This window comes from Bipolaris victoriae, assembly GCF_000527765.1.
Source record: "Bipolaris victoriae FI3 unplaced genomic scaffold scaffold_15, whole genome shotgun sequence".
In the NCBI taxonomy this organism is placed as follows: domain Eukaryota; kingdom Fungi; phylum Ascomycota; class Dothideomycetes; order Pleosporales; family Pleosporaceae; genus Bipolaris; species Bipolaris victoriae.
In genome coordinates this window covers 299802-325957 of record NW_014575377.1, presented here as the reverse complement: position 1 = coordinate 325957, position 26156 = coordinate 299802, and the positions used below count along the sequence as shown (strand labels likewise).

Below are 26156 nucleotides of genomic sequence, written 5' to 3'. Positions count from 1 at the left end.
CCGTTACCAAATGCACACAAAAACACAAGCCGTAAACCAGCACCACCAAAGCATGCTCCGTTAATCCTGCTCCTTAGCAACCCGCATATCACTTGCTTTGGGCTTCAACTTCTCATCTGCGCACACCAAACTTGTAACAACATGTTTTTCAACTTCTTCTTCTTCTTCTCCTTCAGCTCATAGCGCTGCGATGCTCGTCACTTTGGGCAACAAGACTTATCTTTTTTTTTCTTCTTTTTTCTTCTTTCTAATCTTCTTCCTTTACAGACAATGAGTAGTCGTGGTTTGGTATGATGGTTGTTGGGGTCTTACAGGGCTGAACAAATACACTCATGTCCTGGAACCGGGGGGATGTTTGTTTTTGGAGTAGTGGAACATATGAGTATGGGAGGAACGAACTTTTTTTGCTCTTCTTCTTCTTTACCATGTGGGTTCTGAACGCCTCCTGTATACGTCAAGGAGGAAGAAGAGGCTTTGATAGCTTTGTTTTTTCTCCTATCTTCTCTTCGTTTCTCTGTTCCTTGGGTGTGCGTGTTGAGGGGGTTGAGGTAGACTTATCGGGCAAAGACGGGGGGGGTTGAGTGGTGGGAGGTAGAAGTAGTTGTAGAAGAACAAAATGCATGGGAAATATTCATTCGTTAGAAACTGTTCTCTCCGATACATGTGCTTTTTCTTATCCTGTTCACACGGATCTTGACATTTTTTTTTCGTCGTATTTGTTGTGTTAAGTATTCTGAATAACTAACAAAAGCAGTGTGTCCCTCCTAACATCCATTTCTACAAGGTTTTAAAAAAAAATAACATCAGCCAAGGATGAACAAGTAAGACTTTCTATCTAGAAACCTAAGAAAAAGTCACACGGCACCTTTCGTTACCAAAAACATGTCGAAAACAAACATACAGTAGGCAGATATCGTCCAGTGACACCATGATAATGTCCAGAGAGAGAGAGAGAAAGAGAAAGAGAAAACTGAAGATATTTATACATCAAGCTTCCTACTAACACACACACCTACACCTACACCTTCTCAAAAACGCCCTTAAACCTCTCCTTCCTCGCCTCAACCTCCTCCTTCAACCGCGCCTGTTTCTCCATCCTCCCAACACCTTTAACATACTGCAGCAATCGCAACGCCCCCGTCGGCGTGACTCCCTCCACCCTTCTCGCCATACCCACGCTCTCAGGCCTCGCAGCCTCGAGCGCGCGCTTCTCTTCAAAACTAAGGCCGAAAATAGACTCGTAGTCTAGATCGATGGGTAGCGATAGTTTTTCGTCTTTGAGCCAGCGGGCTTGGGATGCGGTTTGGTAGGCGACATAAGGGGCGTATGTGGCTTCGATGTGGACGCGGTGGCGGATGTGTGGGGTGAAGTCGTGGATTTGGGGGAGTAAAGGGGAGAGTGAGTCTGGGGTGGTGTTGGGGAGGCGGAGGAGGTCGTAGGCGGAGCGCTTGGTGCTGTCGTTTCGGACGGCGAAGCCGTGTTTAGTCCAGTCGGTCCAGCCCATTGTTTTGGATTGCAGGAGAGAAGTTAGGATGGCGATTTGGGATGCTTCGTCTAAGAAGGCGCGCCAGCGGGTGTCGCTAATTATGCCGGCAGCGTGGCCGAGGGGCGTGAGGCGTGAGTCTGCGTTGTCGGCGCGGGCAGACATGCGGTATTCGGAGCGGGAGGTGAACATGCGGTAGGGTTCTGATACGCCTTTTGTGATGAGGTCGTCAATCATGATGCCAATGTAGCCGTCTGCTCGGGTTAAGATGAGAGGGTCTTTGCCTAGGCTTTTGAGTCCTGCGTTGATGCCGGCGATTACGCCTTGACCGGCGGCTTCTTCGTAGCCTGTTGTTCCGTTTATCTGGCCGGCTAGGAAGAGGCCGGAGATGTTCTTTGTCTCTAGAGTGGAGCGTAGGTGCCGTGGGTCGACGTAGTCGTATTCTACACCATAGCCAGGTTGCAGCATAGTTACGTTCTCTAGACCCTTGATGGTTTTGAGCATAGTGTTTTGAACATCTGCAGGTACAGTACAAGAGATGCCGTTTGGATAGATAATGTCATTGTCGAAGCCTTCGGGTTCCAGCCAGACGATATGCGACGACTTGTCAGCAAAGCGTATGACTTTTGACTCCAATGATGGACAGTATCTCGGGCCCTTTACAGTTTCCCGGATATGTATCGATTTGTCGAGATTTTTCCGTATTACATCGTGTGTCGCTTCGTTTGTTCGTGTCTCGTGATTCAGTAATTGATTCTCCACCTGTACGCGGTCGTTCAGATAACTGAATGGCATCGGTGGATTATCTCCTTCTTGAGCCTCCAAAATCTTGTAGTTGATCGTCTTTCCGTCTAACCGCGGTGGTGTCCCCGTCTTTAGCCTTCCAAGTGTAAAACCGGCCTCTCTCAAACTCTTGCTTAGTCCAAATGTTGCAGCTTCACCCATGCGCCCAGACGGATATGCTTCGAGTCCAATGTGTATCTCTCCGCCCAGAAACGTACCAGTGGTGATTACCACGTTTCCTGTTGGTATGATTTCGCCGCTCTCCAGTCTGACACCTGTGATCTTGCCGTATGTTCCCTTTGAGCCCTCCTCTTGCGTCCGATCCACAATGATATCCGCTACACTCCCCTCTACTACACTCAGGCCCTTGTATGACAGCATTTCGTCCTTCATGTATTTCTTATACAGTGCCCTATCAATCTGCGCTCGTGGCCCCCATACTGCAGGTCCCTTCTTCCTGTTCAGTACTCTAAACTGTACACCGGCTTTGTCCACAATCCGACCCACGACACCGTCCAGAGCATCAATCTCGCGGAGCATAGTGCCCTTGCCGATTCCGCCAAAGGAAGGGTTGCATGAGCATACACCGAGGTTTTCGACCGAGGGGGTTACAAGTGCTGTTCGGGCACCGGCGCGTGCTGCTGCTGCCGAGGCTTCGCAGCCTGCATGCCCGCCTCCAATGACTATTACATCGTATGGTCTAGGATACGGTCAGAGTTGGGCGACTAGCGGGGTAGTGAGGATGCAGCGACATACCGTTCAGTGGATGAGACCGTCGCAAATGTTCGATGACTTCGATTGAGGCGCCTCACCGACCGCACACGAGGCGCATGCCCCCATAGCTGACGCGCTGGTAGGGGTATTATTCTTTGCATATTGGAGAAGTGTGTTGTTGGAGTCCTGTAGTTGCGCCACAAAAAAGTTGAGGCGGCCTCTCGGAGGTCTTCGTTCGCCGCATTTTGTGTCTGTGCTCAGATGGGTAGGTACGTAGTAATAGCTCGAGAATAATTGCTGAAGTGGCGTTGACACTGGCAAAAGAGCATGTGAAACGAATTCATGACTGCTGGCTGTCTTCGAAATCACGGGCAGGGCGAATCAATGCATTACAAGGAAAAAGGTATCATTCGGAAAGCATTGTCGCCAGCCGCTTTGAGCGGAGAGATCATACAGTAGAAAAGTTCAGACAATATTCATACACTCTGCTATCTTGAATCAAGATTCGGCAAACACTTCGTACTGCGGTTTGCAAAGGCTGTCGCCACTAATATTCGCAACTGTGTGTGCATTGGCCTTGCCACGCCACCCTCTTACAGTCGGCCTCCGAATTTAAGACATGTTGCGCAAAGTGACATTGATTCTACATGAGAATTGAAGCCGTGCATGTCTAGCCGGAAGACTCTTGGATGAGACCCTCGTCGTTGGTATCAGGCTCGTCGCTGCGGGCGCGCGACAGCACGTCAAAGTTGCCTAGCAAAATTGTTAGCAATGACTCCCAACCTAGCATTAAATCTTGTAGCAAAAACGTACGGGCAACCAAGCTCAAGTTGCTCTTCTTGTTTCCCTCGCTATCGAGATATGTCTCCATGCGCGCATCAGCATCGACATAGAGCAGCGAGCCCTTGGGCACATTCATCAAGAAATCCTTCTGTGCGCCCTGGACAAAGCTAGCAATCCGGAACCAACTTGTCTTTTTCTCTTCACCCTTGCCGTAGTTGGTTCCAACCACATAGCGCACCAATGTTCGGTCTCCGGAAATGGTAACCTCTTCTGGCGCAACTCCCAGGCGGCCGACAACAGTCATGCGGGCAACTTGCGAGGGGCGAGTGGAGGAGAAGCTGCGTGTGAAGGCGGCAGTGGCGGGCTGTGCGCGCACAGCATTGCGGATGGTGGAGGTGAACATGTTTGCTGGTGGTGGGAATTGTCGAACTGGAGAGCTTGTCTGGGTTGTCAGGTAGTTGGCGGCAAAGTTTATGTCAGTGGTTGTTCGGATGCAAGAGAGTGGGGTTGTTTGCTGACGAGGGGGCGCGACGTGGACGCGGTTGTGCGACAGAAATACACTTTGCTGTTTTGGGCTTGGGCCATAACCAGTTGCAATGGTTCAACGCTACCCTGCGAGTATACGAGGTTGACATATCAAGACTAGTCGCCCAATGGATTGAAACATCGTACGCGTATCTGTTTTACTGGGGTTGACCCAGCAGTGTAACTGGGTATCGCATTGCTTTCATTACCGCTTAACCCTTTTGCTATCTCTCTCTTCTTCGCTATCATAATCTTTGTAAATGCCTACTGGCTGTGTCTTCTCCCATGCACCCGTGAAAATGGCCTTTTCACCTTCTTTTGGCGCATACTTGAGCAGCGCTTCTCTAGGGTCTTCGTCCCTCATATCACTGCCCGCAATCTGCTCCATGACATACTTCTGATCAGGTGTAGACTTGGCAAAAGGCGTCGTAGCAGGAATATGCGGTCTTCTGGGATCTCTGCTCTTGCCTGATGCCGTGAGGCCAATGGTAGGATGGCGCGCTGAGAAGGATGCCGCGTTGCCGGATGGATCGTGGGCCTCGCCTGCCATACCTAGGGGGTCCATATCTACCGTGAGGGACGGGTCGTCGTCAACGTGTCGCTTCTTGGGCTTTTTACTGAGGATGGTAAGGGCACCGGCGTTGGATAGCTTGGGATTGAAGAGGATGGTCGTTTGACCATTGGCTGAACCTGTGAGGATTTGGTTGAGCTTCGGGTGCCAATTGACCGTGACTAGAGGAGAGCCTGGTGTTACAGGCGTGACGAGCTCTGGACGAAGCGTCGCTGGGTTGAGGATATGTAGATGGCCAGTTCCAGATCCTGTAATTATGCTTTGCATATTCGGCGCGAACTGAATGTTCGATGTGGGGAATTGTGACGAGGTAGAAGGGTGTGATGTCGTGTTCAGAGGTATCTTGAACTTCCTCGTGTCCCATAACTTGATCGTGTCGTCGCCGCCTCTCGTGACCACTAACCTCCCGTCTGCACTGATATCAATTCCGCTGGTCCAAGTGTCTTTCGTATGCGCATCCTTGATTTCAGCTGTAGGCCGATGATATGGTCCTTCGCCACCCCACATGACCAGACTTCCATCAAGGGCTGCCGAAACCAGCATACTGCTTCCTCCTTCGGCTGCAGCGCCCCAGGCAATGGCAGTCATTCTGGTCATACCCGCGCTGCCAGCAGCTCTGGATTTGTACACAATGACCTCTTCCTGCTTCATCCTCTTGTTGACATCCCATATCCGCACTGTACTGTCCGTACCCGCTGTAGCAAAACGATCGCGATTCGTCGGGTGCCATGCACCACTAGTAACCTCTGCCGTGTGTCCCTTTGTATTGTGCTTGTCTCTCAGATACATGTCGCCTTTGACGAACTCCAATATGAGATCTCCATCCCGGCTGAAAAGTCTCGGTTGTGATGTCGCGGTTATGCAAAGAAACTGTCCTCCAGACTGTGGACCGAATAGGACCTGGTGTATTGAATGCGACTCGGCTGTCTGTGATGGCTTGGTAGTGAATGGATCGACGGTTTTGAACGCGCGAATCGTGCTCGGGGTGAGCGCACTCAGGTCGTGCAGCTTGAGCATGCAGTCATTACTGCCAGTCACCAACCGCGTGCCAGAGGGATCAAGGGCAATTGTCGTAACTGCGCGATCGTGCGTTTTGATAATCAACTCGTGCGACACTGGGAACTCGTCTTCTTCGTCGCTCATATCGCTATCGTCATCGGAGTCTTTGTCATCGTCTGATCCGTCATCTTTCTTCGCTAGTTTGCTCTCGTCGACAACCTTTCGGCGTGCGCGTTCGATCTGGGCTTCAACGTCTACAGAGCCATCTTTTTTCCCAAACTGACTGGGCATGTACTGTTGGAGAGCATCATTTTCATCCACGGAGAAATCCATTTTGCTCTGTAAGCACAATAAGCAGAAGCTGTGTTGTTGTCTTGAGCTGACCCAGTTGTGAGAAAGTTCTAGGTGGAGGCTGCAGTATGACGCGCCGCACTAGCATAGCGCGCCCGGGTGATTGTGGGTCCAACTACCACTCAGTTTGGAAACATGCCTCATGTCGACATTACATCAACCCTTTGCATGAAACTTAGAAATATCGTGGCATACAATTTGTGTCGCATACTCGCCATATCACGCAATAGACAATGATGTACAAGTGCCGACAAACCTCTTGAGACACAAGAACGGTTCTACGTAGGAATCTTACTGCATGAGGCGGTCCAGTTCAGTACGCCTTGTCTATCGCTCGTTTGCATGCAGCCGGCCAATAGTCATTCAGTAGTAATGAAATCATCCGGAACTAGTGATACTTGGTCAGATCACAGGTGTACAACCTCGGAATTCCTTGGAAAGCTGCTGATATAAAGTCGTAGCCTCGACAGACATGCTCGCTATCATCACTACTTGAAGCAGCACACTTTGAACTTATATAACATCTCCGTCATGGCGCGTACTCTTATCGTATTTGGAGCTGGTTCTGGCATTGGTAACAACGTGGCTGCGGAATTCGCTTCCAAGGGCATCAACCATATCGTTCTCCTCTCCCGTAACACAGAACGACTACAGAATGAAGATGCGCCTTTTGTCTCGAAAGTCAACTCTTCGGTCAAAGTGGACACTCTACGCATCGATCTTGCAGATCTCAAATCGATTCCTGGTGTACTCAAGGAGCTTGATAGCCTGACCGAGGGCGAGGATGTCGAAGTCATTTTCTTCAACGCGGCGCGCGTCAAGCCAGGCGAAGTCCTGGGCGTGGATGTTGAGGAAATCGATGAGGACTTCAAGGTAGGATGTCCTTTTCCCACATGCTCATCCACATGACCTATCACGTAGTGTCCACTGACCATACTCCCAGACAACCAATCTATCTCTCTACGTAATCTCACAACATTACATTCCCAAGCTCCAAGCCCTCGCCAAATCTAACACATCTCTTAAGCCTGCTCTTCTTGTTACAAGCAGCCACCTGCCATGGGATCCCATTCCGCAGCTTCTTTCACTAAGTCTGGTCAAGGCTTCACAGAAGAACATGGTGGATAGCTTCCGTCGCTATTTTGGCGACAGTGGTATTCATTTTGGTTTGATTCATGTCGAAGGAACTGTAGCTCCTGAGAACAAAGTGCTGAACCCTGGAACAATCGCCAAGAAGACAGTGTCATTTTGGGAGAGTGGAAAGGGCGAATATATCAACATCAGAGAGGAGTGATGTACTATTGATGAGAGAAGAGTCAGATGCTGGGTTGCTCGTTGAAATAATTTGTAGTCAATTGAGTTTGTTGTCCAATAGTAGCTACAATAGAGAACTGTGGTTTACGAAGGTTATGGCCTTTCTTTAAATCATTCGGTTGATGAAAGCCAAGCATTTATACATCCTACCTATAAAGTACTCTTCATATCTAGTCACACGCTATTCAACCTGAAAAATAGTGATGTGTTATATCGCACTCACTACATAGCGTGCCAGTGAAGTGCTGATAGTCTTGTATGAGTGGTGTAGTTTTAGTGACCAAGGAACCAATGTGTATAAGATATCCTCACATATTCTGTATGAATTTAATGAGCATAGGAATGTGGACTCTTAGTATTACGAAGAAGGAATACGATAAACGTGCATCTGCATACGCAAGCTTGTATAGAGGCGATGCAAATAAACGTCCACTTCTCCGTCCGTCTCCGTAATCGTCTTCTCGGAATTGTAGACCATGTACTCGTGTGCTGAAAATCTAGTCTTTCACATAAGCTTATGATAGCATTACAAATGAAACGGCCAAACATGAGATCTACACTCTTCCAGGGCACTCCCTGAAGCTTACTTCTCTATCCCTTTGGTATCATCGATCATGAGTTCACACTGTAGTTTGATCGACCGAACAATAAGTCCGTATGAATTTCAATATGACAAGCAACCCTTGACTTTTTTTCTATGATCAAAAGTCTAGTCAAGTTGAACAGAGCATTCAAGTATACACACCCTCATCCACGAACAAGCGAAGGAACAAGCAGCGAACAAACAAACAAGTGTAGAAAAAAGTGCGCAAACGTAAAATTAGAACCAGAAGAAGGATTAGAAGAAGAAGACGAAAAGAAAACCTCATAAAAGAATACATTAAATGCTACCATGATCCATCTCGATCGCGATCCCATCCAAGATTCAATCACGATCGAAAGGCACAATCCCGATCTAGCGGCGCAATGCAAGCAGCAATCCCTCTCAGTAATTCCTTCTTTGCCCTTCCCTGCACCCTTCGTCCTTTTTGCATCCGACCTTCCTTTTCCCGCAGTCGCACGCGCGCGCGGCGCTCAACCTCCCGTCCGTTTATCGCGAGCTCGGCACCAGGCACACCCGCACCCCGGCCCCCGCTCTAACCGGAGCCGTGGCGACGAAGCAAACGCCCCAAATATACCTGAAACAACCCAACCTCGTAAACCTGTGCTGTTCCTGTACGTGACCAAGAGACCCCCCCTCCAACCTGCAGTCCCCACACCAAGGCCCCCTCCGAACCGCGTGCACAACAAATCTCCAAGCACGGGCATGTCACCGTCCGTGAAAAAAAAACCTACTCCAACATTCTAGACTCCCAACCCCCCTTCTCCCCACAAGGCCCCCCCTCCCCAAAGCCACTATCATCTCATGTAAGATAAGCCCGTCCCCGAAGGACGCACAATTGCGCAACCAAACACGTAGCCCCAAAGGTGTAAAGTAAAATAACGAGCAGCCCCAAAAGCAAACCAATGCCGAAAAGCAAAGCCAGGTTCAATTTTAAAAACACGAAAAAGGTGTGTATGTGTCAGCATATGGTAATCAAAGGGCGAGCAGAGTCTCGCAACCAACAGTGATGACGATGACGACGCCTCTGTATGCCGGAGAAAACCGCCAACAAGCTTTATCGCTTTTCTTCTTGCCTACCCTTTCTCTTTTTGCCAAAATACAATTGTGAAGCCAAAAAAGATTGTGAGACGAACGCTTCGAATACAACCGAATTGCACAAGCACGTTCGTACGGGGGGAGGTGTAAAATAATGAACAGGGCAAACATACCCAGCCCCACACACACACAAACACCCGTGCCTACACACAGACAAAGGCCGATCAAACACCTCCCTTCCAATCCCCCCTCAAAAAAAAAGCCCACCCGCTCGCACATAAAATCTCATACACACGGCACTTGCGGGTTCATCGGCCCAACCGGCCCAACGCCCGCGCACCCGCGGGGCCAGCAGCGGGCGTAGACGTACCAAAGCTTTTTCCCTCACCCCCTCCCCAGCACAAAAAAGGCAAAAAAACGTGGCGAGACCGGGGTGTGTGGGGGGGAGGGGAAAGGATGTGGAAAAGAAAAAGCAAAGCAAGAAAGGTAAACTGTTGCAGTGCAGCCGGTGAGATGTAACGGGATTGTGAAACAACAAGGGTGGGAATGGATGGTGGTGGCGGCGGCGACGGCCGTGATGGCCGGACTCCGAGCGTGTGGACTATCCTATCTGGGTAGAGAGAGAGAGAGCGAAAAAAATGAGAGAGACAGAGTAAGTATGTGTAAGAGGTAAAGGTGCGGGGTACGGATGCTGGAAAGGGAAGGAACGAAAGTCGAGGGGGGGGGGGGAAGACATTATAGAAAGATACCGCGGTACATATCGTGGTATTCATCAGGAAAAAAAAAGAATGACGATGAAGAGGGCACTTTACACAGCCTTTTTTTTTCGCTATCTACGCAAAACCCCTCCGTTTCTTGCGTAGGGAGCGAAAAGCTGTGTGTATATCTACACCGGTCCCCGCTTCTCACCTATCATGGCTCTCTATCTCTCTCTCCAACATACAGGAGATATGAGAAATGAGAGAGATATGAGCGAGATAACACCGCGTATCGAGACTAGCACAACATCAAAGATAACCGAGATTTGGATGGGAAATAGAAGCCACGTGATGACCTAGAACAAAATAGACGGACGAAAGAGAAAAAAAACCAAGGATGTAGAAGGAGATTTGACTATTCCCCCCTCCCCCCAGGAAACAAAATGAGGAGCTTATTAAACCAAGGGAAATTTCACGCAACCGCATAGTGAAGGACAAGACAGGGGACACGCAAGGAAAGATGATGAGCAAGTTTCTGATTTTTTTTCATTCTATGCATTGAAGTGTAACTGATTCCAAGTATTAAGCGCAGACAGGCACACATTGATACAACGATGCCTGATAAAAGGCAAAACAGGACACATTTCGACGATGATTGAGGAAAGAACAATGTGTGAAGTGTAAATGTGTGTATAATGTGTCTTTGCAACAACAACAACAACTAAAAAGGCTTTCCCTTTCCCCCAAAAACACCCCCATGACTTTTGTAAGCAAAACGATGCCGCCAAACAGCTAGGATATGTGTTCTTTCCCGCAACCAACAAGAGAAGAAAAAACAGAATGAGCGCTCTGGCAAGATTTGGATGCGACAGGCAAGAAAGACCTAAGAAATGAAAGTGGTAAAACAGGGAAAAATCGAAGATAATCAAACAATGAGACTTTGAAAAAGCAGAAGAGAAAAAAGGGGTACTCATGTTCGTAGTTGTCATGACCAAGCCTAAACAAGCCAATATCCGGTGACAAAGACCACCCGTTTGCTCAAACGGCTGGAAGAGAGAGAGGAAGATAGATAGAAAAATGAAAACAGGATGGGATGCAATGCAGCACTTATGACCCCAACACAGGACAGACTTCGGTCTAGCAAATTAAAACACAAAGTCGGAAGAGAAGATGTAAACAGAAAAAACAAAAAATACAAACAAAGAGGTATCCTTCTAGATCGCTGCGCCTTGACTACGCCGAGATGCTCATTTCACGTGTGTAACGTCGTGATGGGACTGTTGGTGGTGGCGGAAACGGTGCCTACTCAGTAGTGGCTGCCCGCCATCAAGCCATGTTGTGGCGGCGCCATGGTCATGCCTAGGCCGGGACCAGGAATGTCGTTGATTGAGTGAGACAGGCCAGAGAGGTAATCGTTGCCAGATTCAGGCGACAAATCATCCTCGAGCGACTGGAGGTGGTCATCCTCACCTTCCAGGTCTTCGTCCTGGTAATCGCTCAGCGGCTCGCCGTCAGCGCGGGGCTCGTGTGTGCGACGATGTCTAATAAACTAAATTAGCATTTTGCTTATTTGATTGGATGGTTGCTAGCGAGGAGATAACGTACTGGGCAAGGTTGTCTGAGCGTGAGAAAGCCTTGTTGCACAACGGGCAAACGTATGGTCGTTCTTGAGTGTGGGTACGCACGTGCCTAAGCGCCGGGGGTCAGCGTCTATGCAAAACAACAAAAATAGTGGGGCAAGGAACAACGTGGTGAAACATGAGGGAGAGAAAACAGGAAATTGCGCGCGCTTACCTCTTGAGGTGTTCTAATCTCTTGAAGAGACGGCCACATGTAGGGATCGGGCACGAGTGCGACTTTTGTGGATATGGACCAATCTCCATCATGGTGGCACTTCGGGCGCGCCTGTAGATAGGGCCACCAGCGCCAGCGGTACGAGCGATGGCGCTGTGCTGCAGAGGGCTCTCGAACAGCTCACCGTTGACCAGGTTGTTGAGGTCGTCGTGCTGCAGAGGAGCTGACTGGGGCTCAGGGTCCTCCTCGACAGTGTTGAGCGGAGTTCCTTGACGAGACATGTCAAAGGCTGGCTTGGACTCTGGCATTTGAGGAGGAGCATAGCTTGCGCCGTTTGCACTGTTGGGCGAGTTGTGTGTGCTCTCGTCAACCTCAGCTAGGGGAACAACTGAGCTTGACATTGACCGCCTCAAGTCACTGGGGCGGTGGACTTGATGGGCACCGGCACCAGAGGCAGTGACGGCAGCAGCAATGCCAGCAGACAGGGAAGAGCGCCTTCTCCGTTGCTTGTAGGTAGGCGAGCCCTCGATGACCGAGTAGACGTTGCCAGGAGCAAACGGCCTTGAAACACCGGGATAACCAGGGCCCATCAGGTTCGATGGGGGAAGGTTCATCAGTGGGTTGAAGGTGTTGGGAGCTGGAAGGTCTGGGATGGCGCTGTAAAGACCAGTGTCCTCGTTCGCAATGTATGCGGGCTCGGCACCAAGGCCAATTTGGTGTTGAGGAGGGGTCAATGGCTCAAAGGACATGCCGCGAGTGCTGTAATCCTCGTAATGAGAAGAGACAAATGAAGGCGCGGGCGAGTACTCCATGTATGCGGGCATGGAGCTGTGTCGCTGGTGGATCTGCGACAAGGGAATGCCGTTGCGGTCGTACTGGAAAGACTGGCTCATCTCGCGTTGCTCTCTGCTCTTTACAATGTTGTTAGGCATTGAAGGAGGCATCGACATTTGCTGGTGGTAGTGAGCCATTGGGTCCTCGGCGTGCATTGGCTGCTGCATCGAGGGCATCGACTGCTGGACGGGCACCATTGTTGGCGGGGGCATGGATTCCATGCTGCGCATGTCGGGCGATGTGGTGGGGTAGGATGGCTGAACGTTGTTGTTGAAAGAAGAAGAGTTTGTTTGTTGAGCCTTGGTGAGCTGCTCGAAAAGCGACTGTGATGAATCGAACTCAAAGGAAAGGGCGGGCTCGCTGACGGCCATGGTGGTGGCCTCTTGGCCCATCTTCTCGCGCTTCAGGTCGCGCTCAAGAGCATCGAGGAAGAGGCGGTCGTGTGGCACGCTGTACCAGTAAAAGACTTTTTGCTTCTTTTGGGTGCGGATGCAGTTGTTCTTGTACAGGAAGTCGAGGAATGCGCTCTTTGGCTCCTCAAGCGAGGCATCTGTGCCGGACTTGAGGTTGCGCAGATCTGAGAAGATGCCCTCTTCGAACTTTTTCGAGTTCTTGACGGGGCGGCCAAAAGCCTGGAATCTGAATGACAGACATCTTACAATGTCGGTGCCAGAAATGTGAAAGAGGTTGTTCCTACAAAGCGCGGCGGGGTTAGAAGGGTGGTGCGGGGTGCAGATGCAGGTGGCGGCAGACTTACCAGAGAACGCACGAGACGTACTCGCCGGTGGGGAGCAGGAAGCGGCGAATGTACTGGTCGGGTTGCCAGTCTACAGGAGCGGAAATGAGAAAGTACTTGACTGTGGTGCAGGTGGCGTGTCAGTTTGTGATGGGCGCAGGCGGGGGGCAAGAGATGCAGCAGTGGGTACACATACGGTTGTCGACCTGCTGCAGGGCAACGACAGAGTCTGGGGGCAGGCTCTGTTGGGCGTCCTGATCGAGTAAGAAGGTCTCGGGTGCGACGGAGCGTGCCTGGGGCGGCGGCATCTGGGCATGGTGGGCGGATGGATACATGGCGGGCTGCAACACCTTTGGGTCTTGTGTTCAGTGGTTTGAGGGAGCCAACGTCAGAGGGTAGGTGCGGAGGAGCAGCACGTGGAATGGGTCGTCGAGGACCTGCCAGGAGTTGAAAACGAAAGAGTGTCAGGCTATGTTTAAAAGGAGTAGACAATAAAACGCGTGAACGTGAGGCGGATAATAAAAACGTGAGGAACCTGCCTCAGATAGCAGTCTCGAGGATGACCACGAAGGGACGGCGTTGGGAGGGGGATGCGAAACGCAAATCTGAGGGGGCAGCGGCAGCTTTAGGTGTCGGAGGGCGAGTGAAACAGGAGCCTAGTCGTCTCACATTGATCTATTTCCGCACGCCAGCCAGCAGGGCGGCCTGTGCAGGTAGCGCGGCCAATTGGGGCTCCGAGGGCCCCGCTCGCGCCCTCCTTGGCGGACAGGGATCGTGGCGACTCGTGGGCCGGGAGGCGTGTGCGCCCTGGCCTGGCCCGCCGATGCCCTCGCATGCCCATGGGAGGCCGTGGCATGCATGCAAAGGGAATGGCATGGCCTCCCACGCCCGCCCATGGGTCGACCTGCTCGATGGATGGATGGATGCACCGGGTGGGGACCTACTGGGACCTGAGCAATGGGTCCTGTTGGATGCTGGATGCTGTCTTGCGTCAGTCCTACCAGTCCTGTGATCATGAACACCCACCCGGATACATGCTACTACGTACGTATACGTACATGGACATACATACATACTGACTTGCCTGTACCCTATACAGGAAAGAGCCCCCTTGCCGTCTCTCGGATGCCGCCTTCCTATACTACAATATCACACTCACTCACATACACTACTAACTAGTACTCACTCTTGCTATCAGCGGGTCTCGTCCATCCATCCATCACCTCCCCCCACTCCCTTTTCTTTGCATAACCGCTCATCACATCTCGCCTTGCTTACTGCGACACGATTATTTTCCTTCTTGCCGCTCCTTGCCGTGGCCGGCACACTCGCCCTATGCCGCCGCCGCGACTATCCTGTACTACTACCACCACCACCACCACCACCACTACTACTACTCATACAACTCGTACTCGCACTCACACTTCGCGCTGCCCACTGCCCACTGCCCACTACACACACCTACTAGTCCCCTTTGCTGCAAGCTAGTCCTCTGATCTGCATGTACCAAACACGCGCCCTCCCTTTCCCCATCCTCGGCATGTGCCAGTCTGCTTGGACCGCCCACTCCAACTGCGGACTACTGCTGCAGGTACATCACACCTGCGCTCTTGCTCAAATCGCCCTCGTCTGTGCGTCACAGGCAGTCGCAGTAGTACGCTACCCAGCCTCGCTGCCACTCGTCCCTCACCACTACCTCGATCCACGGCCGCTTTTCTGTCCCTGCCATGTCGTACCTACATCCGCACCCACCCAACTACACTACACCACACACAGTCAGATGCACACCAACACCACAAATCAACCCTGCGGCCGTGGTTTGATCTTCATCTGAAACACCGCCCTGAGCTCGCCGCGCGGGAGCGCCCATGGCCTTTTTGCAAATCTCTTCATGGCCACGTTGCCCTGTCCAGATGCTCTGCCCTCTACCTATCCCTATGCCCCGTCATCCCCCGTCCATGCACTCAATTGATCAGATTGCCTCGCTGCCTCGATGCACTTGGGCTGTCGTCGTCCATACAAGCCCAGCACACGGTCTGCCACAGCATGCAAGCTCGCTGCTCGGCGTGACGCTTTGCCCGCTCGCCAGTCAAGTGTGGGAGCGGTTTCAGGATTTCTTTTGGGCTAGCCGACATGAGCCGTCGGCAGGTGCGATTGGTCGGGGAACTAGTCACTCGCCTTTGCTCGTCTTTGCTCGCCTCGGCCACATGCCCTGCTGCGTGCAAGCGCTGCCCGCTTTGGGACAACATGGATGCCCGTTGCTCTCGATATTCATGCAATCACTACGCCCTGATGTCACTGGCTGACCGTTCCCATCTGATGCCAGCCGCTGCCCTCTTACTCTGGCTTACCCTGCCTTCCCTTACCCTCCACTCGCCCTCTCCCTCTTCCCCCCCTCCCCCCAAAAAAACGGTGGGGAATTCTGCTACGCAACTAGTAACTCTGCTGCTGTGCGTCCGCCTTCCGCCCGCGTCCGCCCATAGGTGTACTTGTACACACCTAGACCTAGACCTCCCTCCCTCTCTCCCCCAATTCACCCGTCACCAACTACTTGCTGGGATGTTAATAACTCGCCGCCACCCAATCTTGCACACATTCGCAATCACGCCAGACAGCGTCCATGCTTCTTGACCGCCATCACCTCGCCTTGCTTCCCCCCTCCGATACATGGCCGGCTTCCTATATCACACGCCAGTCCATTCAATATTGGCTTTGGGTAGTAAGTAAACATGGGCGCACGTTTCCGCACACGCTTGCGCCCGCCAGTGGGACTTGCAGTGCCGCTGCCGAAAACAATTTCCCGCCCTGCCATCTTTTTCGCAGCTAGTCATGATACACTTGTCGGAGCAACGAGCCATTTCGGCTGGTGTGAGATTTGTACCTGCGTTAGCGGTCCTCGAGGTTGCATTTCTGAAACCTATTGGCCCTTAGGCCGACTGCCGAAACGGGTGACGAGCTGCCGCTCAAAAGCGGGCGGGCTGGCCTCGCTAACACCTCCGTCTTGCAAAATGACATGATGGCAACGTCGCCCCATGATCTTAATGTTTCTTGATATAGCCCGCCAACCACTCAGACGCACGTGGCCCAACTATTCTCCACTGCCTCCATTCGGAGTAGGTCTCCCTCAACCACCACCACCACCACCACCACCACTACCACAAGAGGCCTAGATGCCATGATTCACGTTCTTCTTCTGTGCACACCAAACGCTATATCAAGTCTATCCGCTTTCGGGCCAGACGTTAGCCTTGGGTCAACCGCCATCGTTGGGCGACTGGGTTCACAAACCCAAAGCAGCCCACGGGGCTGGCAACTCTAGCCGTTTGCCAGCCACAATCTGCATTCGTAATTCCCCTTTTCTGTCCCTGCCTTTGCTGCATGTCAACGTGAACGTGAACGTGAACGTGGCCGACCCCATACCTCCCCCCGACCAGTTCACACGAATACGGGTAGATGCGACAAACTGCAGCCCATCCATCACCCCCCTTCCATCGCCGTTGATCTTTGCCCGCCACCGGTTTACGGCAGGCGTGACGAGCAATGCCATTATTCATACACACCCAAGTACATGCGGCCCTGCCAGCGGAGACCCTGTAGCCGATGCTGCGTCGTTTGCGCCCTCTTCGGTCGTCGTTTTCGTCGTCGATCTGCTATCCGTGTATCAGATATTGAGGGTCTGTATCAGACTGCCGCCAGTTTCATCCCCATCACCCACTTGCACAAGAGGTCTGGTCTCTCAAAGCAACGTAATCGTTGTTGCACTCTGCCATCACAAGACTACCCGACGGGTACACTCCCGGGCTGATCTTGAAGATCATCTTCGAGAAATCCGGGGCGTTCCTTTTTGCGTTGATGCTTCGGCCGACGTCGAAACATTACATGTCTTGCATAGCCATTGCTCAAGCGAGCCACGCTCGCCTGTCCAGATCGCGAGTATTGCCCGCTCCAGTAAAAAAACTCGTCTCCTTCTGGAACGTTTCCACGTCCGTCCAGCTGCTGAGTTTGATCTAACGCATTGCAATTGCGCCATCGATGCCGACAACATCATGCTGGTGACTTTTTAAAGTTCCTTAGTGGACTCAATGGTCCACTAACCAAGCCAAGTCACCAACTCGTCGTTAGTCCCTTCTTCATGCGGAAATCATGACACATGGTCGACCCAAACCCTAATTCTAATGCTAAGCGACTGCAACTACTCGTAGCTAGAGGCGGCCTGCGAAAAAGTGCATCGTGCCAGTGCATCGTGTTCCATCAGCCTTAGGGAACAATACTCAGCTTACAAGCTGACCAGAAGCAATGGTGCATCCGTTTCATCTTCGGTCGGGAACAATGGTAGACCACGAGGCTGACTTGCTGTCTCTGAATACCACCGGTGCTACTTGGTCGAGACACTCTTCGGACGGGTCAACACGGTCTTCACATTCCGCGGATCACGATCATGTGGCATTCCAAATACGGACCACCGTGGATTTTCGGACGTGAGTCGGTGGTGCATTTCGTTGCTCGGTATAGCCTGCGAGGATCAGTAGATCCGGTTCTTGCGACACTTGCGGCCAGATGGCTTTAATCGAGGAATAGGGCATATCGCCGGTGAGTCCCTCGAACAGCGATTCAAGCTTTCAATACTCTCAACTCAGGGGCAATGAAAGAGCCGCCCCACCGTAGAACAATAAGGACAGGCACTCGCAGCTATAGAATCGGGCAAACGGCCGAACATGACCGCGAAGACGGTCATTGTCGGAAGGAACATCCGAGAAGAAGTGAAGAGAGCAATTGCAGTGAATAAACTGTCATGAAATCCTCCGAAATTTGTCGTCAGCAGTGGTAATTGTGCACACATGGGTTGCTCATCGCCGCAATGGAGCAACAACCACCCGTCCCCAGGTTATGAAATTGGGGAACATCCGCATACTAGGGGTCTAGGTCCATCCCGATCCTGCGCACCTGATCGACCCTTGTGTCGTTGTGATTCCCTCACGCCCCCAGTCTGGACCCTGCGCAAGTGGACTGGCGTCGTATCGAGCACACGCTCTTCCCCGTGTACAAGGCCTTGGATTTGTGGCTGCTATCGTCTGCATCAAGGTGACCGCGGTGCGGCCGTAGTGCGACTAGGTGCAACCCCCCGTTCATCAATACAACGATTTACTTAACCCTAATCTGCCAACTATTGCTACCGGTGGCAAGCCGACGAATGCATGCAAGAACCACCTATATGTGAATTCCAAATGACTAGGTTCAGTACGTTGACCGGCGTGACACTGATAGGCCGAATCGAGGCTGTACCGTGAACCATTTCAACGGCGGCGGCTGTTCAGCTCCCTTGAGTCCAAACTCCGGCTATGTAATCTTGTGTCTAGCGCATATAATTAAGTTCATCTTGATGGCGGCCTGGCAACACCATGTGAAATCTTGTCAATTTACTGCTGAGCAACCTGCAAGGCCAAGGAGAAGCCGCAAGCATTGGGTCGATTTCCAGAACAAGTCCCAAGAGTCGTAATCATCACCAACGCATGGCTTTGATATACTCCGATAAGTATGTATGTCGCTATCAAATACCTCAGTGTGGAGATGCTTCCGAAAAGGTAGGCACGTACATACGTACATGCAGTATTATGTAGTCCGTTCAACAGCTTCCTGCATGTGGCCACTAGCGCAGCTTGGCATGGCTCCCACAGTAGCTACGAAGCCTCGTGCTGAAGCTCTTTGAAGCGACCACGAACCCGCGAATGCTTCCGCATCCATGATCCCCCTATCTACGGCGAGGGCCATATCACCTTGCCACATCCCTGCAGCTCTCCCACGCACCTCAATTGGACTAGGAAATATTTTCCGGCCCGCACATGGTCGGCCCTCTTTGTACCTGGCTGCCTCACGTGCTTCTGGAACCTGGACTCGCAATGACGTAAAAACATACCAGCACCGCAGAGTGGTGAGAGGCCCAGCCTACGGGCAATGCGGTCAGGGGCATATTGGACTGTTCAGCACATCGACAACGCGGAGACTGGGTATCGAGGACAAGGCAAAGGAACCGTCGGCTTCTCGAAATAATGCAGAGGTAGGTTTGTGCGCGTCCTGACATCATCACCCTGACGGTTGTCACGATACTCCAAGGGCTGAGAATCACATGATTCTGTCAACATGGACTTTTTGGCTTGCAATATCTTCTTCAATTCGAAGCAGCAGTTTCTTTGGTTGTTTTCTATATCACTGTTTGTTGCTTAAACTTCACTCACATCTTATTTATTTTATTTTTGTATTCTGTCCAAGTCAATCAATATTCCATCTCAGCCTACATTCAACTGCACACAGTACTTCAAGTCCATGGAGGGATAATACTAACCAAAAAATAGCAACATGTTCCACCTACTTCAGCATCCGCCAAACTCGCCACCACCATCAAATCTACGCTCAAACTCGACAAGCCTCGCCATGAACAAATCTACAATCTACCCAACATGCTTACTTTCTCCCGCCTCATAGCAACTCCTGCAGTCGGTTACCTCATCATTCACGACCAGCATCTCTATGCCTTCTCTCTCTTCATCTACGCCGCCTTTTCTGACCTTCTTGACGGCTGGATCGCCCGCCGCTGGAACCTACAGACTGTAGTCGGTAGCGTAGTCGACCCCATGGCCGATAAATTCCTCATGACAACACTGGTAACATGTCTCGCCGTAAACGGAAGTCTACCCATGCCACTAGCTTGCATCATCCTCGGAAGAGACGTCAGCCTCGCCATATCTGCCCTCTACTACCGCTACGCCAGCCTCCCAGCGCCCAAAACCATGGCACGCTACTGGGACTTCAGCCTCCCGAGCGCGGAGGTCCACCCTACCACCGTCTCCAAGTTCAACACATTCCTCCAGCTAAGCTTGCTCGGCACTTTGCTTTGCACAAACTTGCTGCACGACCCCTCCGCTACCACCTCCGCGGCGGGTGGCTTGCTCATGTCGATCCAGGACGTTTTGGGCGGCGAACAAGGCGTCAAGACGCTTGTCCAAGGCATATCTGCCATTGTCGCTTCAACCACCATCTATAGTGGATTAGAATACACGTGGTCTAAAAAGGCTGTTGTTATTCTCGGTGGTGACGAGGCGCTAAAGAGGAAACAGGGCTTCCGCGGTAGAATGATTATGGCAGCTGGCTTTGGCTCGTTCATCTCCCTTGCTGCGTATTTTTGGGTCAATCGCAAGGCTGAAGAGGAAATCAAGGAAAAAGCGAAGAAGAAGTTGGTAAGTTACTAGAAATGGAATGGAATGGTAAAAGCAATGATGAGAATGGGGAGGGATCTCGATGAACTTTTTTTTCTTTTTTTTTTGCTCTCCCCGGGGAGTGGTTAAACGAAAAGTTGAAAATGTTAAAAGTGTTGTGTAGTTGTATATTTAGAATCGCACAGAGTCGATTCTTCCAAGTAGTGATACAAAACAATTCTAAACTAAATAAAATCCATCATTACAAAAGAAGAAAAAAGTAATCATATACACCTGATTAATCATCCCTCTCTTTTTATCTCTGAAAAGTTCAATCGCCATTTTTTTGTTTCCTTGTCGAAAATTCACTTTTACACACACACACACACACACCATATCTCTGTTTCTCCTTGTTTTTTTTTCCATCAAGCCCCCCCAAACAAGAAAATAACGGTCGCTCACACACCCACACCCTCTTCCCTCCCCCCTAGCAACTAACTCAGCCACACACACCTTCTTTTCTTTCCTTTCCCTTCCCATCCACATAACCCCAAACCTCACCCCCCCCACACACATACAAATCCCTCTTCTTCCTCGCTAATCATTTTCCTCTTTCCAAGATTGCTTTCTTATGGTTTACTTGTGCAGGTAGCGTAACTTTGTTTTATTCCGAGAAGGGGAAAGTTGGCGGGAGGGTTTGTGTAACGGGGTAAGCGAGGAGAGAGAGAGAGAGAGGGGGGGGGGGTGTGGGGGGCTTGGAATGGTAAAGTTTGGATTGCCATGGTTTGTGTACTTTTTTCTTTAGTGTCGAATTGGAAGGGAAGGTAAAAAGAGGGGGGGGGTTGGAGAGATATTTGGATCTTGGATTTGGGATGGAAATGAATTCACGACAAGGATGTTGTAGCGGGTATTGCAAAAATGTTTATTTCTGCTATGGGGGAGATGTACAGAATACATGGGATACAAATATATGAATATCTATACACGTACAAAATCACCTTTTTTTTGTTACACAACACCACATTTCAAGCCTTCTTCCTCGCCTCCCACGTCCCCACAGCCTTCTCAAAAAGCTCTTTACATGGGACCTGCGAACCCAGCCTTGCACACAACAAAAACGCACCACTAAGCTTTCTATGCAGACTATACGTCTCCTCGGGTGGAGGCGCCAATCTCTCCTTCACCATAACGGGAATCAAACCACGCACCCGATCCGTAATGGTTTGATCTCTAAAGTCATAGACCGCAGGACCGGATGTACTAAATGGCTCAGCGAGGGTAAGTACGCTCTGGATGTGCGCATCGAGCATGGCGGGACTCTCGTCTCCGGTTAGGTAACCCAATTGGAGTGAGAAATCGCGGATTGCATCTCTATCACCCTTGGAGGCAGCGATAAGGACTTGAATGTAAGGTTCGACAAATTCATCTGGATAATCTCTGCTTGCACCAAAGTCTAGAAGTTCGATTTTGTTTGCTTTGGGGTTATACAGGAAGTTTGTCCAATTGGGGTCTGTTTGCATGAATTTAAATTCTACGATTTCGCGGAGGCAGAGACGCAGGATCTGGGTGCCGATCCAGTCGCGCTGGTCTTGGGTGAGGGTTTTGAGTTTGGTGACGCCTACGCCTTGCATGAACTCGGCAGTGAGGACTGTAGGACCGCTGGCTTCAGTGAAGACTTTGGGAACGGTAAAGACGTCTGTGTCGTCTTGGAGAAATTCACGGAAGCGGGTTTGGCATTCTGCTTCGCGTGTGTAGTCACATTCCCAGCCTAGCTCTGTGCGTGCGTTTGCAATGGTCTTGTCAAGATAGAGTCCTTTGGGTAGGAGACGGGATGCTGTTAGGAGAATGGAGAGGTTGCTAAGGTCCGAGTCGATAGAGTTGGCAACGCCAGGGTATTGCACCTTGACAGCTACCGTCTGCCCCGTAGACTTGAGTACTGCTTTATGCACTTGGCCAATCGAAGCTGCCGCTATAGGAACGTCTTCAAATGAATCAAAAAGGTCCCGCCAGTTATGGCCAAGGTTGCTGCTCAAGACCTTGTTTCTTTGCGAGGCTGGCATATAGTCGGCACTATCTTGAACTCTCTGCAGTACATCGTGAATCGCAGGTGGAAGCATCTTGATGTCCTGGAAGCTGATCATCTGACCAAGCTTAAGGGCAGCACCTCGCATGCGTGACAATTTCGCTACCAGAATCTCCAGGTTTCGTTCACTTAACATGAGGGAGCCGGTGGTCGATGCAGCACTACCAGTTGCACGTCGAAGACCTTCGCCCACAGCTCCGAGAGCCATGCTAGTGCCCAAACCGGCATATTGCCATATACGGCCAAACCGTGATGACGGGACTCTTGATTCTCGTAGCGTGTATGCTGTCTTCTCTGAAGTTGCTGCTATCTCGCTGGTTGACTACGGTACGACTGTCAGTAAATCAGCATACTTCAGGCCAATGAGTAGGTTTGATATACCTCGGATGCAGCTGCATTTGCCTGAGCATCTTGAGCAAGTTGAGACGAAAGCTGTTCCATCTCTTTGGAGGTGGTCTCTGACTGCGGTGCCTGAGACAGTTTCGGTTGTGACGCTGGTGAAGTTGGCCTCTGTGCTGGTGTCAAAGGCCGATCATCAAGCGGATGTCTACCCATGGGTCGATCATCAAGCGGGTGCCTGCCCACCGGTCGATCATCAAGTGGATGCCTGCCATTGCTCTTCCGCTCTGCATACTCTTTCCGCGAAAAAGGGTCGCTTCCAAGCATCCTCGCGACGCGCTTGGAATGAAACACATCCGTATTTATGCCTTCTGGTATATCGTCCTCGACTTGTCCAGGCGTGGCGGTCTTTTGAAATTTGTCGGTTGGTGTAGAATCACCCCTCGGGTTTCCAGGCAATGGTATAGTAGTATCTGTAGACTCCACCGGCTTCAGATCCTCGTCCCTTTTCTTGGCCTGCTCACTCTGGTCTTGTGCTAAAGGATCCTTTGATGTCTCAGGCACCGGTCTTTCCGAGAAAACATCCTTTCCCTTATCCTCCTGCTCCAGGGTCAATCCATTGCTTGGGATGGTGCCATCGGGCAGCGGTGACCTGGGTGCTTCCCGTTGCTCCACTTCCAATTCCTCTGTAGGCGGTGGTGTGTTGACTGTGTTCTGTGTGGAGCGATCGTAGTGATGGTCCTGTTCCACACCCTCTTTAACGCTTCCTGCTGGCGCCTGGTCCTTGTTGACTGTCTCCCTTCTCGGAATGTCCTCAGAATGCGATGGCTGCGACTTCCATGTCTGCTGTGTCCATTGTCCGCCTGTCGCTCGATCGGCCGCGGCTTTTGCGTACGACGGTGCTTCCTCGCTGAAGCGTTGAGAGAGGGCGATGGCAGCGGCTGCCGTGAGAGTAACGCGGTCGGTCTGATTCTTGACTGCTTTGGCTAGCGACGATGTCTTTGTGTAGGCATCCCACTGGTTCGATCGAAGTGCAATGTGCTGCTGGGCGACGCCTCTCGAGGCATTGAAAAGCTTGGCGGCGTCGACGAGCCGTCTTCCTGCCATTTCGATCCGATGCAGATGGGCTACCGGCTTGCAATCTGCATGGCTTTGATGCACTTGGGCAGCCTGTGAATGGCAATGGTAATGGCAATGGTAGTGTTTGTGGATAGGTTCATAGTAGACGGCACTTTAGCTATGCGCGTCATAGCTGCCACAAGCGATGTTTCCCCGGGGCGCAAATTGCGCGATTGGCTGGCTTTGGCTGGCTTTGGCCTGAGTTAGCGACGAGCGTGCCTCGTCGATCAACCCTAGTGGGGCGAGACAAGCTGGCCCCCTTCGTGTTCACCAAGGGCCTCTCCCACAACCCACAAGCAGAACTGCACTCCTCGCTGAGCTTATTTGGAAGGAACAGAGCATGCGCTTATCAGTATCATCTGTCTAGGTCATCTGACACTCTAGACTGCCAAGCAAGCGAGCGTATTACTCATGTACATGCCATCGGTATCTGGACAATTGCTACCCGCTGCCTTTGTGTACACGGATTGGTTCTTCAACAATTGACCAAGGCCTTCCTAGGCCGACCAATACATCGCTTTAGACGGCTAGTGAATCAAACACCCTCTGCTTAGGGTGTGTCTAAGACGCCCTCGCCACCTGCTGTCATATCCCGCCCCTTCACCTCTCAGCAACACGTTACCAAACCTCGCTCGAAGCAGAACAACACCAACGGAACCGGAAATATGAAAGTTGCGTGTCTTCAGTTCGCCCCGGAGGTAGGCAAATTGCAAGACAATATCCAGCGCGCCGACGGCATATTAAAAGCCACCCAAATACCTGCCGACTTGGCCTGGCTTATCCTCCCGGAACTTGCCTTCTCCGGCTACAACTTCCATTCGCTCGAGGAGATTAAGCCCTTCCTGGAGCCCACAACCGCAGGCATATCCACCCAATGGGCCCAACAGACCGCAAAGCACTACAACTGCCATGTTACGGTCGGATACCCGGAAATCACAGTACCCTCTAGAAACCCGGCGGATGTGCAGACGCAATACAACTCGATAGTAACCGTGTCGCCATCTGGAGAGGTAATAAACAACTACCGCAAGTCCTTCCTCTACTACACAGACGAAACATGGGCGTCCGAGGGCCCAGGCTCAAAATCCCATAACCTCTCCAATCCTGCATCCCCAGACTCGCCCTTCTTCGCCGGTGAGCTGGGAGAGCTGGGAAATGTCACACTGGGCATATGTATGGATATCAATCCTTACAAGTTCATTGCTCCGTGGACAGACTACGAATTCGCTTCAAAGGCATTGTCTTTCCAGTCGCCCATCATCTGCGTCTCAATGGCTTGGCTGTGTCATCTCTCACCGACTGAACTCGCAACGGACCCATCACAACCGGATGTAGCGACTGTGGCATATTGGGTTGAAAGATTCCAGCCCCTTGTTGAGGATAAAGCCGGCAGGCCAGTGTGCGTCATTCTGGCCAATCGATGTGGAATGGAGAAGGGGCTTTGCTATGCGGGAAGCAGTACCGTCTTGCGTATCGATAAGGGCGTAGTCAGCCTCTACAATACGGCGGGAAAGAGCGAGGAGACCTGTTTGGTCGTGGATCTGGCGGATCGTCCCAAGTTTCAGGTGAGAAGTGGGCGGTAATGGGTATAGAAAGCAGCTGGTGTCTGGTTCTCGTGGCGTGGCTTCATGTGGCGGTACTTGGCTTCAGCCAAGTCCAGCCAAGCCAGATGCGCTCTTGAGTAAACTGTATATACAGGTGTCCATGAGGTAGTTTAGCTTGTGGATTAGCAACCCAGATGTAGAAGGTCAACTTGTTTCGGGATGTTGTAGAAGTAATGGTTGGGGTGGGAAAGCCCGCGAAGTTTTATGTTCACAAGTGCGTCACAAGTGTCGTTGGTCTACATGACTAATGCAGTACATAATGCTAATCATTTGAACTTTGCAGTATCGTCGCCATCCGAATGGCCACATCATGCTTGTTGGGATCCGAGTGGGTTGCTTTCTCGGTTCACGCGTTCTGGAGTACAATGCCACGAGAGCGGCTCTGGATATTAATCCCACGACATGATAACTGCGAGCGGCTTGCATCACACAATCAAAACATCATTCGTTGTTCATTGCGACCCAGCAAGTGGTTTCATTCATCACTGCCTAGTCTAACCATCATGAATCGATTCCTTTCATGCCCATTTACAGACCCAAAGCGCCGTGAATCAGAGGTAGGGAGGTATCCGGTAACGTGAAAAGAGTACCGCCCAC

General features: G+C 51.3%; 9 protein-coding genes across 9 annotated transcripts; 4 read left to right on the top strand and 5 right to left on the bottom strand.

The window, feature by feature from the left end:
• Positions 1 to 1018: 1018 nt before the first annotated feature.
• On the bottom strand, positions 1019 to 3141 carry COCVIDRAFT_90505 (hypothetical protein; the record flags this gene model as incomplete). The annotated part of the gene is made up of 2 exons (XM_014704491.1): positions 1019 to 2966; positions 3023 to 3141. The coding sequence occupies 2 exons, from the start codon at positions 3139 to 3141 to the stop codon at positions 1019 to 1021; spliced, it is 2067 nt and encodes a 688-aa protein (XP_014559977.1).
• A 509-nt stretch (positions 3142 to 3650) lies between these two features.
• On the bottom strand, positions 3651 to 4166 carry COCVIDRAFT_23916 (hypothetical protein; the record flags this gene model as incomplete). The annotated part of the gene is made up of 2 exons (XM_014704399.1): positions 3651 to 3733; positions 3794 to 4166. The coding sequence occupies 2 exons, from the start codon at positions 4164 to 4166 to the stop codon at positions 3651 to 3653; spliced, it is 456 nt and encodes a 151-aa protein (XP_014559885.1).
• Positions 4167 to 4493: 327 nt separating this feature from the next.
• Positions 4494 to 6191, bottom strand: COCVIDRAFT_13305 (hypothetical protein; the record flags this gene model as incomplete). Its single annotated transcript, XM_014704372.1, has 1 exon — positions 4494 to 6191. The coding sequence occupies one exon, from the start codon at positions 6189 to 6191 to the stop codon at positions 4494 to 4496; it is 1698 nt and encodes a 565-aa protein (XP_014559858.1).
• Positions 6192 to 6740: 549 nt separating this feature from the next.
• On the top strand, positions 6741 to 7503 carry COCVIDRAFT_90534 (hypothetical protein; the record flags this gene model as incomplete). The annotated part of the gene is made up of 2 exons (XM_014704490.1): positions 6741 to 7082; positions 7153 to 7503. 2 exons carry the CDS (start codon positions 6741 to 6743, stop codon positions 7501 to 7503), a joined length of 693 nt encoding a protein of 230 aa, XP_014559976.1.
• A 3663-nt stretch (positions 7504 to 11166) lies between these two features.
• COCVIDRAFT_90476 (hypothetical protein) lies at positions 11167 to 13559 on the bottom strand (the record flags this gene model as incomplete). The annotated part of the gene is made up of 5 exons (XM_014704489.1): positions 11167 to 11401; positions 11466 to 11549; positions 11655 to 13181; positions 13246 to 13345; positions 13421 to 13559. The coding sequence occupies 5 exons, from the start codon at positions 13557 to 13559 to the stop codon at positions 11167 to 11169; spliced, it is 2085 nt and encodes a 694-aa protein (XP_014559975.1).
• Positions 13560 to 13783: 224 nt separating this feature from the next.
• COCVIDRAFT_35001 (hypothetical protein) lies at positions 13784 to 15058 on the top strand (the record flags this gene model as incomplete). Its single annotated transcript, XM_014704488.1, has 2 exons — positions 13784 to 14122; positions 14693 to 15058. The coding sequence occupies 2 exons, from the start codon at positions 13784 to 13786 to the stop codon at positions 15056 to 15058; spliced, it is 705 nt and encodes a 234-aa protein (XP_014559974.1).
• Positions 15059 to 18964: 3906 nt separating this feature from the next.
• Positions 18965 to 20468, top strand: COCVIDRAFT_90521 (hypothetical protein; the record flags this gene model as incomplete). The annotated part of the gene is made up of 2 exons (XM_014704487.1): positions 18965 to 19279; positions 19575 to 20468. The coding sequence occupies 2 exons, from the start codon at positions 18965 to 18967 to the stop codon at positions 20466 to 20468; spliced, it is 1209 nt and encodes a 402-aa protein (XP_014559973.1).
• A 971-nt stretch (positions 20469 to 21439) lies between these two features.
• On the bottom strand, positions 21440 to 23943 carry COCVIDRAFT_90496 (hypothetical protein; the record flags this gene model as incomplete). Its single annotated transcript, XM_014704486.1, has 3 exons — positions 21440 to 22811; positions 22925 to 23225; positions 23361 to 23943. The coding sequence occupies 3 exons, from the start codon at positions 23941 to 23943 to the stop codon at positions 21440 to 21442; spliced, it is 2256 nt and encodes a 751-aa protein (XP_014559972.1).
• A 677-nt stretch (positions 23944 to 24620) lies between these two features.
• COCVIDRAFT_23910 (hypothetical protein) lies at positions 24621 to 25538 on the top strand (the record flags this gene model as incomplete). The annotated part of the gene is made up of 1 exon (XM_014704398.1): positions 24621 to 25538. The coding sequence occupies one exon, from the start codon at positions 24621 to 24623 to the stop codon at positions 25536 to 25538; it is 918 nt and encodes a 305-aa protein (XP_014559884.1).
• Between the last annotated feature and the right edge of the window lie 618 nt (positions 25539 to 26156).